Source organism: Micrasema longulum, unplaced genomic scaffold (genome assembly GCF_059751315.1).
Source record: "Micrasema longulum isolate JH-2025_06_02 unplaced genomic scaffold, ASM5975131v1 h1tg002460l, whole genome shotgun sequence".
Lineage (NCBI taxonomy): Eukaryota > Metazoa > Arthropoda > Insecta > Trichoptera > Brachycentridae > Micrasema > Micrasema longulum.
This window is the reverse complement of record NW_028279604.1, coordinates 20991-36182: the sequence shown is the minus strand read 5'-3', so window position 1 is coordinate 36182 and position 15192 is coordinate 20991. Positions and strand designations below refer to the sequence as shown.

Below are 15192 nucleotides of genomic sequence, written 5' to 3'. Positions count from 1 at the left end.
AAATATTTGTAAAAATCAGCCAGCCATAAAATTTGAAACTGAAATAACAGCATTTTTGTGAAAAGACTAGATAATCAAATTTACATAACAGTTGGAATGTTTTTTCCTTTGACTCTCTCTCTCTCTCTCTCTCTCTCTCTCTCTCCGATGGCGCTACAGCCCATATCGAGCTTTGGCCTCCTGCAACTTTTGCCTCCAACTCTGTCGGTCCTCAGCCGCCGTCTTCCAATTCGCCACCTGGAGAAACTGCGCTGCATCCTTTCTCACGTCATCCTCCCATCTCAGCCTGGGTCTCCCCACTAATCTCTTTCCTCCCGGGTGTCCGCACATTATTGTTTTAGGGACACGTGAGTCAGGCATTCGCTGTACATGTCCGGCTCATCGGAATCTAAGCATCTTTATATGTGCCGAGATACTCGGGGCCTGGTATATATTGTACAGCTCTTCGTTATGCCAAATGCGCCACTGATTATTCTCTCTCACTGGTCCGCAGATTTTTCTGAGTACTTTTCGTTCAAGTGTCCAGCATTTCAGCCATCTTTACTGTCAGCGTTAACGCCTCACACCCATATGCCAATACAGTACGTATAATTGTTTTGTACATGGAAATTTTGGTTTTCCTATGGACGTTACGTGATTTAAACACTGGCAGCAAAGAAAAGTATGTTTTGTTTGCTGCTGTGATTCTTTTCCTGATTTCTGCTGGATCCTCATTCTTCTCAGTTTTACTGGAGCCCAGGTAGGTGAATTGCTCGACCACTTTGAAGGAGTAGTTATCTTTGTATTGGACACAGCCTCTTGCTCTGTGCGATGGGTTTCGGCTCTGTGTCATCATTTTTATTTTATCAACATTGATTTGCAGTCCCACAGCTCGTGCAGCTGTTTCCAAGGGATCAAAGACCTCTTTGATGGCTGTTATTGATCTTCCGACAATGTTGATATCATCCGCATATCCAACAAATTGACTACTTTTATAACAAATATTGGAGCTTGTGTCTATCAGAGTTCTTCTTATGACATGTTCAAGCACAATATTTAAAAGAGATGGGGCCAGGCCGTCAAATCAATGTTGGAGGGATTTGAAACTGTAGCATTTTTGCGTATAGACATTCTCGATCTATGCTATCATATGCTTGTTTGAAGTCAATGAAAAGTTGGTGTATGTCTATATCAAACTCCCAGCATTATGCCAAAATTTGCCTTACGGTGAATAGTTGATCTGTTGTGGATCTACCCGCTCGAAAACCTGCTTGATATTCTCCCAGTATATTTTCTGCGTATGATTCAATTCTTTGTTTCAATATTGTGGTGAAGATTTTGTATGCTGTGCATAGAAGTGATATGCCCCTATGGTTTTCGCATTTTAATATATCACCTTTCTTGTAGATGGGGCATATTATACTTATTTTCCACTCCTCAGGTATTTTCTCTAGAGTCCAAATCTTCGTAATAAAATTATGTAGTAGATTTCCAAGATGCTCATTACCATAGTTGAACAACTCGGCAGGTAGATTATCTTTACCAGGTGCTTTATTGTTTTTGAGTCTCTTTAGTGCTGCTTTTATTTCGGACATAGTTGGTGGGTTCATCGGTTCTTCATCATTTAGTTCAGTAGAAATGTTGGTAGTATGGTCTCTTAGATCACCATTAAGATTAAGTGGTCGGCGGAAGTAGTTTTTCCTTATCAGATACAATTCTTCCAACAGAGTCCTTGCATAGTGTTGTGCTTGGTTTCAAACCCTTCTTAAAGAAATTCACTTCCTTATATGCCTCTCTGGTGTTATTATCAGAGAAATTTTGCTCCGAAATGGTTGAGAAAATGTTCTAACATGGGCAGAATGGTGAATGGTTACACAGTGTGTAAAGTGGCCACTTAAACCAGCCAATGATAGGTCATAAACCCTGTAAATGCCTAGATTTCCATATTCCCTTCTCAAAAATGTTTTCCCTCTCTCTTGAAATATATTTAAATATGATTTTATATCTTTATGATGGTTATTAATTGGGAAGAATTACTTAATTCGTTTGTTATTAACGCTGAATATGTTTTTGCAGCCGGATCTAATATTAAATGATACCTCATTTATACTTTGAATTAATGAGGTTACTCTTTGTATTACAATATGTTATTTTCAATTAATTGTTTTATAAAATTAAAATGCTTTCGTATTTATCCATTTTGATTTATTTAAAAGAACAAGATTTTTGTATGCATGAATCTTTCCATTAACATCTTTACCGTAAAAAAAATTGCTGTTGGTGTTTTCAACAAATTTAGAAATGCCGTTTTTGTGATCAGCACTATTTTCAGAAGGTGGGTATAAAAGTTAATTGTATTAAAGCGGCCTGGCTGTTTTTAGCGAAATTTGGAATTGACCTTACTGCACCCGATAACACCAATATCTAATTTTATCAAAATTGTGAACTGGCTGCTTTCTGCATAACAACGTTCGTTTTTTTTGCACCACAGCAGTCCAGGAGGCCCAATTACAGCAGTGAATTACAGTACAGAACACCCAGGCTTAAGAAATATCATGTCAATTTATTGTGTTCTCTCCGAGAATCGAACGTGGAACCTTTCGTGCGTGAGTCAAGTGTATTAGCCATTGCACAATTGAGGCCGCCAATGTAGTAATGCATGTAAATAATATTTTGTTAATCAACTACTATTCAATATATAGTAACAATAATGCAACGAAGCGTAGTTTTTCACCTTTTTGCCAATTTTAAGGTATATTTTTACTCTTTGTCAGTTAATCATATCTACACCTGCTATACGAATTAATGTTTTATATTACAAAATGAGTATGCATTGCATTTCTATTTTAATTTCAATCGCCGTGAAATAGGGCAAGTGGGGGGTGTTTTGTATTAAGAAACTCATTCAAATTTCAAATGCATTTCAAACGAATTTTCTCTCGTAATTGAAGCCCGTCGTTGAAACCAATTCCACATTTTCCCTTCAGTTCTTCTTCTAAGGGAGAAGATAGAGGACGCGGGCAGGGCAGGGTGGGTTTTAATGAAAATAAAATACAAGAGATAGTTCTCCGCGCAAACTACGTGACTTGCAATACTTAAACAGACAAACATTTGTCTCACGCAAAACACAGACGAAGGCAGAAAATGTTATTTATTTATTTATATACGGCTTTTCTGCCATTTACATATATGTGGTATAGATAAAAATAAAAATATAAAAATATCGAGTATGAAATATTATTATACTCGTTTTATACACATTATAAATTACTTGAAATACATGCATATTTTAAAGAAATTATAAAATAACAAAATACATGTATCAATCAAATTATAACTATTTTTACCTAATCTCCTGAAGTTGATTTACTCTTTTGATAAAAATATGTTGGTCACTTTATTTTTTAAGTTAGGCAGAGATAAACTAAATATATCAAAATATGATGCATATTCATTCCCGGTATTTGTCATTTTTTAGCAAAAGCAAGTTGCAAGATCTTAACATTTTTAGCAAATTAATTGATTTGTTAATTGCGCCATTGAATTTTGGAACTGTTATTCTATTTGATTTCACAAAATACACTCGATGAGCAAAATAACATAATTGTAGTCCTGCATAAGTATGTAGGTGTTTGCAGTGGCGTGCATTCCATATAAGCACATAAGCAATGCCTACCCTACTAGAATTTTATTAAAACAATAACAGAAAACAATATAAAATACACGATTAACTATTTGTAAAATTTGAAAAATGCGCCAAATGTATTTCGGTTAAGTCGTATTTCGTTCCAATCGGCGCGCCGCTAACGGCAAAGGCACGAACTAAATATGCCTATTTTTTCATGATTAGTGTTGTATACATAATCAATGCGTGTGTGTGGGGGTTATTTTTCAGTTGTAATTACGCATGTAAGGGTTAGTTTTTAGCCAGTGCTTATTTTATAACAAAAAACGAGCACTTACTGACATCTAGCGTTTTTTTCAATTATTATTTTACAAAAGACAGTCAAATATTAAATGTCAGATAAATAACCTTAAATTTATTTCCTTTTTACATTCGAGAATAGAGTCCATATTTATTTTGTTAATGAAAAAATTGAAAAGGAGTTTGGTAAAACTTGTGATAGTGACGGAAATGTGTGTTTAATCAATGCATACATTTTAGATTTAAAGCGTTCTGGCAGTTTTTACGATGATGTTAAAAAAGCATAATATTCAACAAAAGAAAAACGCGTAATTTTGACATAAAAATAAGTTAAAACACGGACTTTATTCTTTAAAAATTGTAAACAAAATTATCGGCCACTTCAGGTATTCAATACTTGGCTTGTAATATCTATTATAAATTTAGCATTTATTTGGATATTTGATGTGGCTTAGGTAATTTCAACAATAACTACAAGGCAACAACATAGTGATTCAAACTAATGTGAGGAGTGAAGGAAACTGTTTGGTAAGATATATTACTTAAATAAAACGTACTTTTTTTTTCTTTCTACTGCCTACCCTAGTTTAAAACTCTGTGCTCGCGACTGGGTGTTTGTGGATGTTGGCTGAGGCGTCCCTACACCAGTCATAGTGTAGACAGACGTAACGAGCAGATTTGATTACATACTCGTATACATATCGTATATAAAATGAACAAAACCGAAAGTATGATATCAACTATCGTATTTAGTGAAAATTAGATATTTACATATACATTATTATTTTTATTATGTTACATAAATTGTGAGAATATGCGGTGACGGGGAATTCGATAAATTTTATAAATATTCGAAGATTGTTTTTACGTCACGGTCTTGCAGATGCCTCCCCAATACAGTGCAAAAAAGACAACCGCATGTCGGACCTTTTATGCCTAATTATAATAGACAAAACCGACCTTTCGTTGAACCGATTTTGCTATTTTTTTGACATAATAATAATTACTCTATCTGTACGTCTTGCATTTTTTTAAAAAAATGTACCGTATTTGTATAACCATGCGCCAGAGATAGCGGATGAAACTGGATATTTTTACGGGATTTCGGATGGTTCTAGTTACCATAATAAACAATTCATCAATAAAATACCGTGGTGTCAATACGTTTGTATGAAAAAAAGTCAGACTGTTTCTTCTCATAATAAAACATTATTAAGTATACTTTAAAAAGTTGCTTCTACGTTACCAAAGAAATAGGTTCGGTTTTCTTAAATGATGTAACTTTCATTAGTAGACATAAATTATTTTTTTTTCTATCCCACAAAAAAACAACCTCTATCCATTTTTTGTATCCGCCTTCTCGCATATCCGGATTCAACTCTGGTAATGGATAAAAAAACATTTTTGCTCCTTACTTTTCATCCAGGTACTGAATAAATTGACGATATTAAGAGTTATAAATATGTTTGTGGCACGTAAATTGATTCAGCCCATCGAGGACACACATACTAACATCACCTTTTATATATATATGTATTATTACGTTTAACCAAAGGTAAAATATTGTAACAAATAAACGACGCGCATAATAACGCCAGTGAGAAAGTATTGGAGAGATGTGTATTTATTACATTGTGATTAAATAAGGAATTAAATTATATAGCGTGAGTATGATACTACACCGATGCTGATGCCAATGATATGTTAAACTGACTGCACTTAGACTGCATGCTAAAACTGAGTGACTGCGTTGAGCTGACTCGGTTGGGCTGACTGACGTTACCACGCTTTTTGGTCTCTAGAAGCCGCATTACTTTGCAATGTCTTCTATTTTTTTCCAATTTGATAACAGATTTCACCCAATTTGTGCATAACACGATACAGTACTCATTTGGTTCAATCTCGTACAAGATCTTGTACCATTTTTCAATCCATGTATTACAAACATACTTGCAACGGAGAGATGGCGTGATGGTTAGATAGCTAGAATTATGTTGATAAATATTGTTATCTTAGTACTTTTGTATCAGTAAGCAAAATATCAGCAGGTAAATATTGAATACAAACATCTGATAAATAGAAGTTTAGGCGTTTATCTACAAAATAAAACAACATAACATGATAAATGTCAGTACCTACCTACAGTTAGTCCACCTCGTGGATCATTGGTCAGCGTGTTTGCCTACTACGCAAGAGGTCTCGGGTTTAATTCTCGGCGTGGTTGGTATGTAATATTTTTATACTTTTAAAGTGTTAAAGCTGGTTAACGAAAATTCCTGGTGAAAGTTTATTATATTTTTTACAGAAATAAAAAAAACAAATGATCTAACAATTTAATTTAGTTGAAATAACCAGTGAGCGGTTTCATCACTTTCGTGACTGGTATTTTTACAGTGAAATTAAAGCTGTCTTAATAAAAATGCGGTTAAAATTTTTATTTTTTTAATTAAGGAAATATTTACGTTTTTATAATTTACCCAAATATTTCAATTAAGGTAGTTAATTCAAATTTCAACGAGTTGTGCGTAACTCACCATGAGAAAATGGATATCAAGTTAGGGTAGAGTGGGATTCGAACCTTGGACCTCTGATCCGTGAGTCTGCAACATTGGCCACGGGACCATAACCTAATTCCAATCAAATATGCAAGAACATCAACAATACTGATCTTTTAATAAATACACGAAATACAAACTTTGCCACCTATTTAATAAAACACATTAATTTTTTTGATTATAAAATAACGCAAAAAAATCATATTGCTTCAAAAGGCCTTAAATAAGATAAGAAATAATAATTCCTATGGGGAATTATTATTTTGTAATTGGAGAACATGTGAGTATTAGATACCTCGTATTCACTACTACTGTACGCATTATATTTAATTTACTAATTGATGGGGAAAGACTCAGAAAAAGAATTTTCTCCTTATGCGAAGCCTTTTCAGCGCACGTAATTTATATTATGTCAACAAAATCATTAAAATCTAAAAAAATATAATGTACTATATTTTTTAAGATATTAATGATTTTGTGTGATACGATATGCAATAGCGGTGATCGTGGTGTTAACTACACCAATGACGATACTGAAATATGACTTTTTTACATTTTTAAAGTAATAAAAGTCTATGGAATACAGTCCAGTAAAAAAAAATATTTTTGATCATTGGTGGCATAAAAGGTATTTTTAAATTTGTAGTTTTAAATTCCCACAGAAACAGTCATTCCTTCAGCCACGCTCTTCATACATCACAATTTATGCTCATTTGTTCCTTGCCATTGAATTTTGTTTCAAACATTATCACGAATCTTGACATCACAACAACCAAGACCAAACACGTCGCGTTTTTCTACGAACGTATTTTTATTGATTTTTTTTTCACATTTCTTCATAATATCCATATTGATTTTAAAAAATATATATTCTCAATCCATTTCATATAATTTGATCGGTATGCGTAGTATACGATATTTCCCTATTGTCGTTTATAAACTTGACCAGCGGAGATTAAATCCAACAAAAAAGCTTTAAACGGGTCGACTACCGGTTAAAATTTACGCTCTCTAACAATTCTGAAAGTATGCAGTACCATAGAATAAACTCTTTTTAAAATTAAAGAATAATGTTAGACCAGTATTTTTTATACAAATTCATAAATAATAAAATTGATTCCTCCAATAAACTTGAATGACTTAGATTTCGTATGCCATCTAGAGACCAAAAAACACAAAATTTTATCTTTTACACAGACAACGCGTTGACAAACTATTTGAAACAATCTACAATACCTGAAACATCCGAGCAATAAAACAATTGATTTACCAAAGCTGATATTTTTATGACTATGCATGTAAATTTAAAACGAAAATCATAGAAATGTTGAGAGAAGCATTATATATTTATATGAGCATATTTAATAAATTGAATTATTTTATACGTTTTTTCATTTCTTATTTTTTGCGTTTGTTATATTTTATTTAATTAAAATTACTGTCGTAAGTTTAAGCTATTTATTTAGGTATGCATGAACGTCCTTCATGAAAGTGCGAGTATTTAAAAAATGACATCATTTCTCTACATACTTTTTGTTTAGCCAATAAAATAAATAAATCAAGTAAATAAGATTAGTTAGCTTCTTACCTGTACCTGCCTTGTTTTTTTTTCCTGCGGTACTTAGCTATGAATAGTATCCTGACAATGAACACTGCGTAATGGCACAGAGGTCGCGTGGTCCAGACTAAGTGAGACATGCGTAACATGGGAGGCTTTTGGTAGCGATTCAAGACGCAGCACTGGCACGAGTGGATGAATAATGAATAAGTATTGCGGCAATTTCAGTTTTAGACTCTGCGACGTATATCAAACTGATGCAGGATGGGAGGACAAGTAACTGGGTTATGATTTTTTGTGAATTTGTGACAGTAAACGGCCGTTTACATGTCGACAATACAATAGATATGACAATATTGTCGTGTCTCAGCTCCGTAAACAGCCTCGACCGGCAAGACAGAACGCTGGAATAATAGATACATTTGGCCGTACTTCGTCCGTAAGCGCTGCGAAGATGAATACACGACGGAGTTTGTTACGAGTGAGTTCACGAAAGATATTCTTAATTTTATGCCACGGTGCATTAAAATTGTTAAAGAACGAAACAAATTATAAAAATGTTTTTTTTCTGTCTCTATTGTGCGGGAGTGACAAAATGCTGTCACAGGACAATGCGGCCGAGGTAATCATTGTTTTGCGGAGATAGCCTGCCCGTCTATCTCGGTGGCGGTATCAAATTGCTGTTTACATGTGGATAATGGTTGAGTTCTGGGACACGTCTAAACGGTTTTTTAATAACCAATATGCATTCACACAGACACTTATAATTATTTGATACTTAACTTTGCAGACTATCCCATGGTTTAATTATTGTAACATTTCCCTACAGATTTTTACCTAAATTAGTAGTCTTCGAGTCAAAAGCATGTTACAAAGAAGGTTTTGATTCTATTTTATACACGAAGCGCTACTGTATTCTTTGTTTTGCCTAAACATCATCATTAAACCCTTATCCGCGCCTAATGTTACATAGAACACTATTTTAGAAAAGAACATGCAGTAAATCTTGATCATATGTTAATGTAAAGTAAGGTGATCAGTCTTACACTATAGGTGCCAATCCAGGAACAATAAAATGTTGCAGTGTAAAACCATCTTATATTCAAATATTTTATAAAAACCCTTCCAAGAATCTTACCCAGAACCAAAAGCATGAATGGCAAACACGCCAAACTCCCTTTTGAGGTGGACCTTCAATTTTTAGAATTTTTACTTGAGAGTAGCCATCGAGTAAAAAACACTCGTCGAGAATTCTGGTTCTATTTCAAATAGAGAACTTAACTCCGTTTGCTTAGACAAAGGTAAAACATAAAAGAAAAACTTTTATGCAAATATTTTATATGTCCACTGTTTCGTGTATTTTCTTTATCAAATTTGTATAAATTGGACAAGTTTCATCAAGAAAATTAAATCTTTGTACTACAACTCAAATGTATGCATTTGAGGTAAAGTGTATCGTGAAAACTTTTAAATGTCAAAGTTGAAAGCTTTATTACTATTTGAAGAAACATGAATATTCCTTGGATAGGTGGCGTGGCGTGCCTTTCAAAAGTTTTATACACAAAGTATTTGAACACAGCTCAGCATTAAAACTAATTGTTACACCTTAAACAGCCCGAAACAGAAAACCTTTGCCAATAAAATAACTTAACGGTGTTTTATTCTTAAGAATTTAATTAAATTCTTTTCATATACTGATAAAGGTAACGTAATTATTTTTGTCGCCGTAGGTTTAGTGATTTTTTTGACCGATAACTTTTCTACAAAGACAGGTTTTTTATTTAATTTTTTTTTTTTAAATTAAGTGGTTCACGATACCATCATAACCCTTTCCTAAATATGGTATAAATCACGGCATTGGTAATGTTTAATATAAAACAGCATTTTTTTATATTATTCCTGGCCAATTATCTTTTGCTTCCCATTTTTCTCTTAATCCATCCATATAGTAGTTATCTTACATCAAAATATAAGATTTGTACAATTGGATTGGAAACATAAACAAGGTTTTGATATTACATCAAAACTTATAAGAATTCTAGGAATCATCGCTTGTCGTTGTGAATGCTACTATAGTAAACCGTTTGATATCATAGTTTATAGTGAATTTTATCATCCAGTGCTCTTAAATAAGAAAACATCCTAATTGCTTCAAACGATGGTCTATTTCCGTGCTCCTTTCCTTGATTATTTTTTTCAACCTTTTACTAAGCTGAATAAAATTATTTTTTTCACTACAGTCCGCTTTTCTTTAATAGATAGGGGAAGGGTGTACAAAATGACATAGATTTTTTTGTAAAATGAAAATTAAATAATTGATAACATATTTAGTAAATAATCCCTTTGGTTCAAAATGTACACTATTTTTTAACATGTTATACTGTTGTTGTAAGAAAAAATACAAATCTATCAAATAACAATACAAAAATAAAAACATACTGCAAAAGACCGTTTTGCCCCACCGAGTGTACAAAATGACGTACGATATAAACGTGAATGGGATGATTATTCAACACTTTTTAAAAACGGAATTGATTTATGAATATTAAAGAATTAAAATTTTAGATGCACACTTCACAAATAAAAATCTTGGTTTGTTTTATTTAAATCAGCACATTCTGCATGAGCCCAGTTTCCACACTTCATGCATTTTAACCGTGTTTCATCTGGTTTTGATCTCGTATATAACTCATTACAATAAATGCATGAGCAGTCGTCTTCATCATCTGTAAGTAGAGAGTCTTCAGTGTCTGAATCAATATTCAATTTTTTACATATACTTTGTGAACACTTTTCCATGATATGTTTTTTGGAAAATTTAGCTTTAGCCTCTGATATATTTGGAAATGTATTCAAATCTCATGTTTTACGCACATAATTGCTAAGCAAAAAAGTATTAAGTGGGGAAAAATGACATTCTATGTCATTTTACTCTACCGGTACATATGTCGTTTTGCCCCACTACTTGATTTTTAAAAACATTAAAAAATATCGCATTGCACTTTGTAAATTTTTACAAAATTATAGTTTTTCATGAAGATTAACAATGACACAACATATCTTTTCAGTTTGTGTTGTAGAATAATACAAATAAAATAATGATAATACCTTCGGTGTCCGCGCAACAAAAATATTGTTTTATTTCACAAAGTAACCCGCAACACGTCCTCCTCGGGCGGTTGCCATAAGCGTCCTAAATATTGGTGAGTATGTATGTATCGTACCAGTGCTCATTCTTGTGCAGGTTCAAACATAACCAAAAGTTTTGTTTCTGAGATATGAGTACTATGTCATTTTACCCACCTATGTCATTTTGTACATCCTTCCCCTACCATATAATTAAGAATAGTCCAGAAGGAGCGTAGAATCATATTTGAATACATCGGACTGTGTCCAAAAATCCCTTCACTTTGACTCACTTTCGCCGCGCTCATTCGTGAAGTCGCCGCGTAATGTTGCTAGATGGGAAAAAATATAATCATTACACAAATGTAAGTTAAAAAAAAAACAATTTGTTAATTTTTCTAAAGTTTAATTGTGCACGCGGAAACATTGATTGACACAACAGAGTAAATAAATAAAGGGTCATTCAATAAGAGTAATTGAATTAATGAACTTTGAACTTAAAATATAAAACAAATTTTATTTTACATCAAACTGATATTTTTTAATCATGTTAAATAATATTTGATGTTTTAAAAATAATGTCGGTCTATTGTTCACCATGGCGTTGTTTAATCTGAGGTCCAATTTTCATTAATTCTCTCATTAGATGGGCAAAGTAGGGTAAAAACTTTACTTCTCTGGCAACACAAAAGAAATTTCCATTTTTTTTTTCTTCGACAATCTGGCAGATGGAATAATAATTTAATTTTTAAGTAATGTATTTGCTACATACGTGTTCATTTGCTAATTATACATAAAATGTGATCCCATACGATTTCTTTTAGATCCTAGTAGTATTTCTACACTTTAAAAGGACACAACACGGCATAATTGAATTCAAATCAGGAGTTGCGTACTGAGCCACGTCTACAAAGAAACTAATGGGTCCAAACGTAAAACTACAATTTTTTAAATTTAGTCGCCTTCTGTTTCATGCTCGTTTGCGGTTTCTGGACTATTCTTAATTCTATGATAGATACATTAATCGTTGTGATCATTATTTGGTAAATACTCGTATATTACAACGAAGATGAAGAATAACGTTTCCATATGTATAAATTGTTAATATTATACAGTGCATAAAATGGCCAGTTAAACTAGCCAATTTCATATCATAATCCCTATAAATGCCTTGACTTACATATTTTTTTCTCTTAAATGTTATTCATCTCTGTTGTAAAATACTTATTTTAATAACTTCTCGGGGGATTGAATTGAGTCATTGTCTACAAAAATTTAGACTAACTAAAATATCGTTCAATATTTAGTATATGAAGGTAAGAAGTTCAGTCTTTCGCTTGAAATACCAGTTCGGAGACGATAAAGTTAGTATGTAAAAATACATTTTTATTTAAATATATCACAATAATCAGGTCGTAGATCAAAACCAAAACAGGCAAACGGGCTGACAACTATAAAGCATGGCGGATAACAATAAGTACAAATAAGAAATCTTGTATTTATGCAATTTTCAAATTTATCAAGTAATCAAGTAGAAAGTAAAAAGGTGCCTCTAAATAATTATAGGTGTGCAATGTTTTGACTTCATATCAAACTTTGAAATAAGATAATGGAAGCAGCAACTTCAAGTAAAATTTGTCATTTAGCAAAGGTGATACGGTTTGGTGGGATATACCGAGTTCCTCCGCGAGCCCTTGCCTTATTGACAAAGTATCAGGTTTACACCGTACTGAACATCCAAGGCTCAATGTTTGTCGCCAGTTCATGTCTAAAATACGGGTTGCTGTCCTGACGTGGAAGGATGCAAGGGAGTTGGTCACTGACATAGAGGTCTGAATTCATTTCAAAGATATCATATTTTTCTCTACATAAGTGAGCAAGAACGTAAGTAAAAAAATAGACGAAACAAATTAAGGAAATGAAATGAAATGCAGTGCACATAATTGAGAATCGAGTAAGGACCTTTTAAATATGTTTTTTTTTTCAATCTGTCCAGGCGGATAAATAATACTATGCGTGTGAAATAGAACTAGAACCCTAGACAAGTGTTATCAACTCGGTGACTACTCTCAGATAAAAATTCTGAAAAAGAAATCCATTTGAGATAAGATCGCTTTGTGGTGTAATAATTGGAGCGTTTGCCAATCATACTTGAGATACACTGCAATTAGACTACCAATGCAGTGCCTTCTGCACCGCTGGGTATGAAGGACAATGCATTTTTGAATCATGATAACATACCTAGCTATATGTCCAACTTGAATAATTTACCAAAATGAACAAAATTAATAAACTACGATTTTAAGTCACTTTATTATATTACACTCACGATATATTGAGTTTGTTCAAATGTTTGTAGACGAGGACTGGTTTTACCTCCTAGGACGTTATTAAGATAAACATGTAGATTTTACATGATATTCTTAATGGACGTCTTGATAGTCCTGTTCTGGTTTCTGATTTGGCCCTTAATGTACCTGGCTACCGTACCCGTCACACGAATCTATCTCTTTTCCATGTACCTACAGTTCGCACCAACTATAAACAGAACTCTCTTCTGATTCGCTTGATGCGTAATTATAATGTATTTTTTTAATAACATAGACATATTAAACTGCAGTAAACTCATTTGTAAAACCAAAATTAAAAAACTATTATATGAAAAAAATTATGTTTATTTATTAAAAAAAAATAAAAAATTTACATTATAAATTTAAGTTGTTTCTATTCACTCATATCAAACACACACTCACCCTGTCGATTAACCTACCCTCACACCCATATACAATCACACACATATTCACATACCTACCAAAACCACACTCCACTTTTTTACACACGCATCCTCACACAAAAAAAACTCGCACACATGCATTTCTATGAATTAATATCTTGAACTGGATTTCTATAATTACATTGATGTGGAAAACTGACTTGGCTCTATTTTATGTTTTTTTTATAATGTTGTGTATATTTTTTTGTATTGCTGTTGTTTTTCTGAATAAACAAAATAAAATAAAAATAAACATAAAATAAAATGTAACAGAGATGCTGAGCATAATATATAAAATAAAGAAATATGGAAATCTAGGCATTTACAGGGTTTAAGACCAGTCATTGGCTGGTCTATGAGCCAACATTACATACTTTAACATTAGTTTATTTATTTTATTCTAGTATCTGCGTAAAAAGTGGCCACTTTACCCAACTTATAATCATAAGCCCTGTAAATGACTATAATTTTTTTTCTCATATGTTTTCCAACTATGTTGTTATATGTTTAACTGCTAAATAAGCAATTGAAATTTAATCAAACAGATTTGTTTCAATATAAGCTTTTAGCAGATATGAGAAGATGGATTATACAGAGATATCTTGCTTTATCTTGACAGTCCAGACTATTAAAAACTTAATGCCGCCTGTTTTTCCGGTCTTCAGTTCTAAAAAAGTACACTTTTGTCATTGGCTTAACACCGTATTTATATCCTTTTAACATTTAAAACGCAAGTCTAAAAGAAAAGACCATTGTAAAATTTGACTAAAACTGGCGCGATAAAAAAAATTCGGCTTTCAGTAAATATTTTCATTCTTATGTGTTAGTTGATTCATTACTACTGTGAATTCATCCACATCTAGTGATGCATTGGCCACTGATAAACTTTTTTGGTATTCCAATACGGAAATATCACTTTTTAAAACATTTTTTAAGTAATAAGGGTTGTAATAAAGAACTCACACGAGAGATAGTATCGTACATGATCAATAAAGTGAAAGCAATTGGTAAAATAAACCAAAGTAGGGAACAAAATTCCGAACACTCTTTTAGTGGAACGGAAGGCCTGTTGACTGCTGCTAACAGGCCGGCTTCTCCTGAAGAGTTTTTGGTGGTTTCCTCTCCACATGAGCAAATGCGAGAAGTTCCTGATTGGCCCATATTAGAATATTTTTCCTGATCCCAACAGTTAAGCTAAAATAAATAAAAACCTTTTATATTATAAGTAAGGTAAAGAATAATGCAATTCCCATATAAAAAGAAAGTAATAAAGGTC

The 15192-nt window shown here is 32.7% G+C and overlaps 1 protein-coding gene across 1 annotated transcript; it reads right to left on the bottom strand.

Moving 5' to 3' along the window:
* Positions 1-514: 514 nt before the first annotated feature.
* On the bottom strand, positions 515-2083 carry LOC148272150 (uncharacterized). The gene is made up of 2 exons (XM_088240457.1): positions 2079-2083; positions 515-965 (listed from the first exon to the last, which is right to left on the bottom strand). Exons 1-2 carry the CDS (start codon positions 2081-2083, stop codon positions 515-517), a joined length of 456 nt encoding a protein of 151 aa, XP_088096583.1.
* Positions 2084-15192: the final 13109 nt, after the last annotated feature.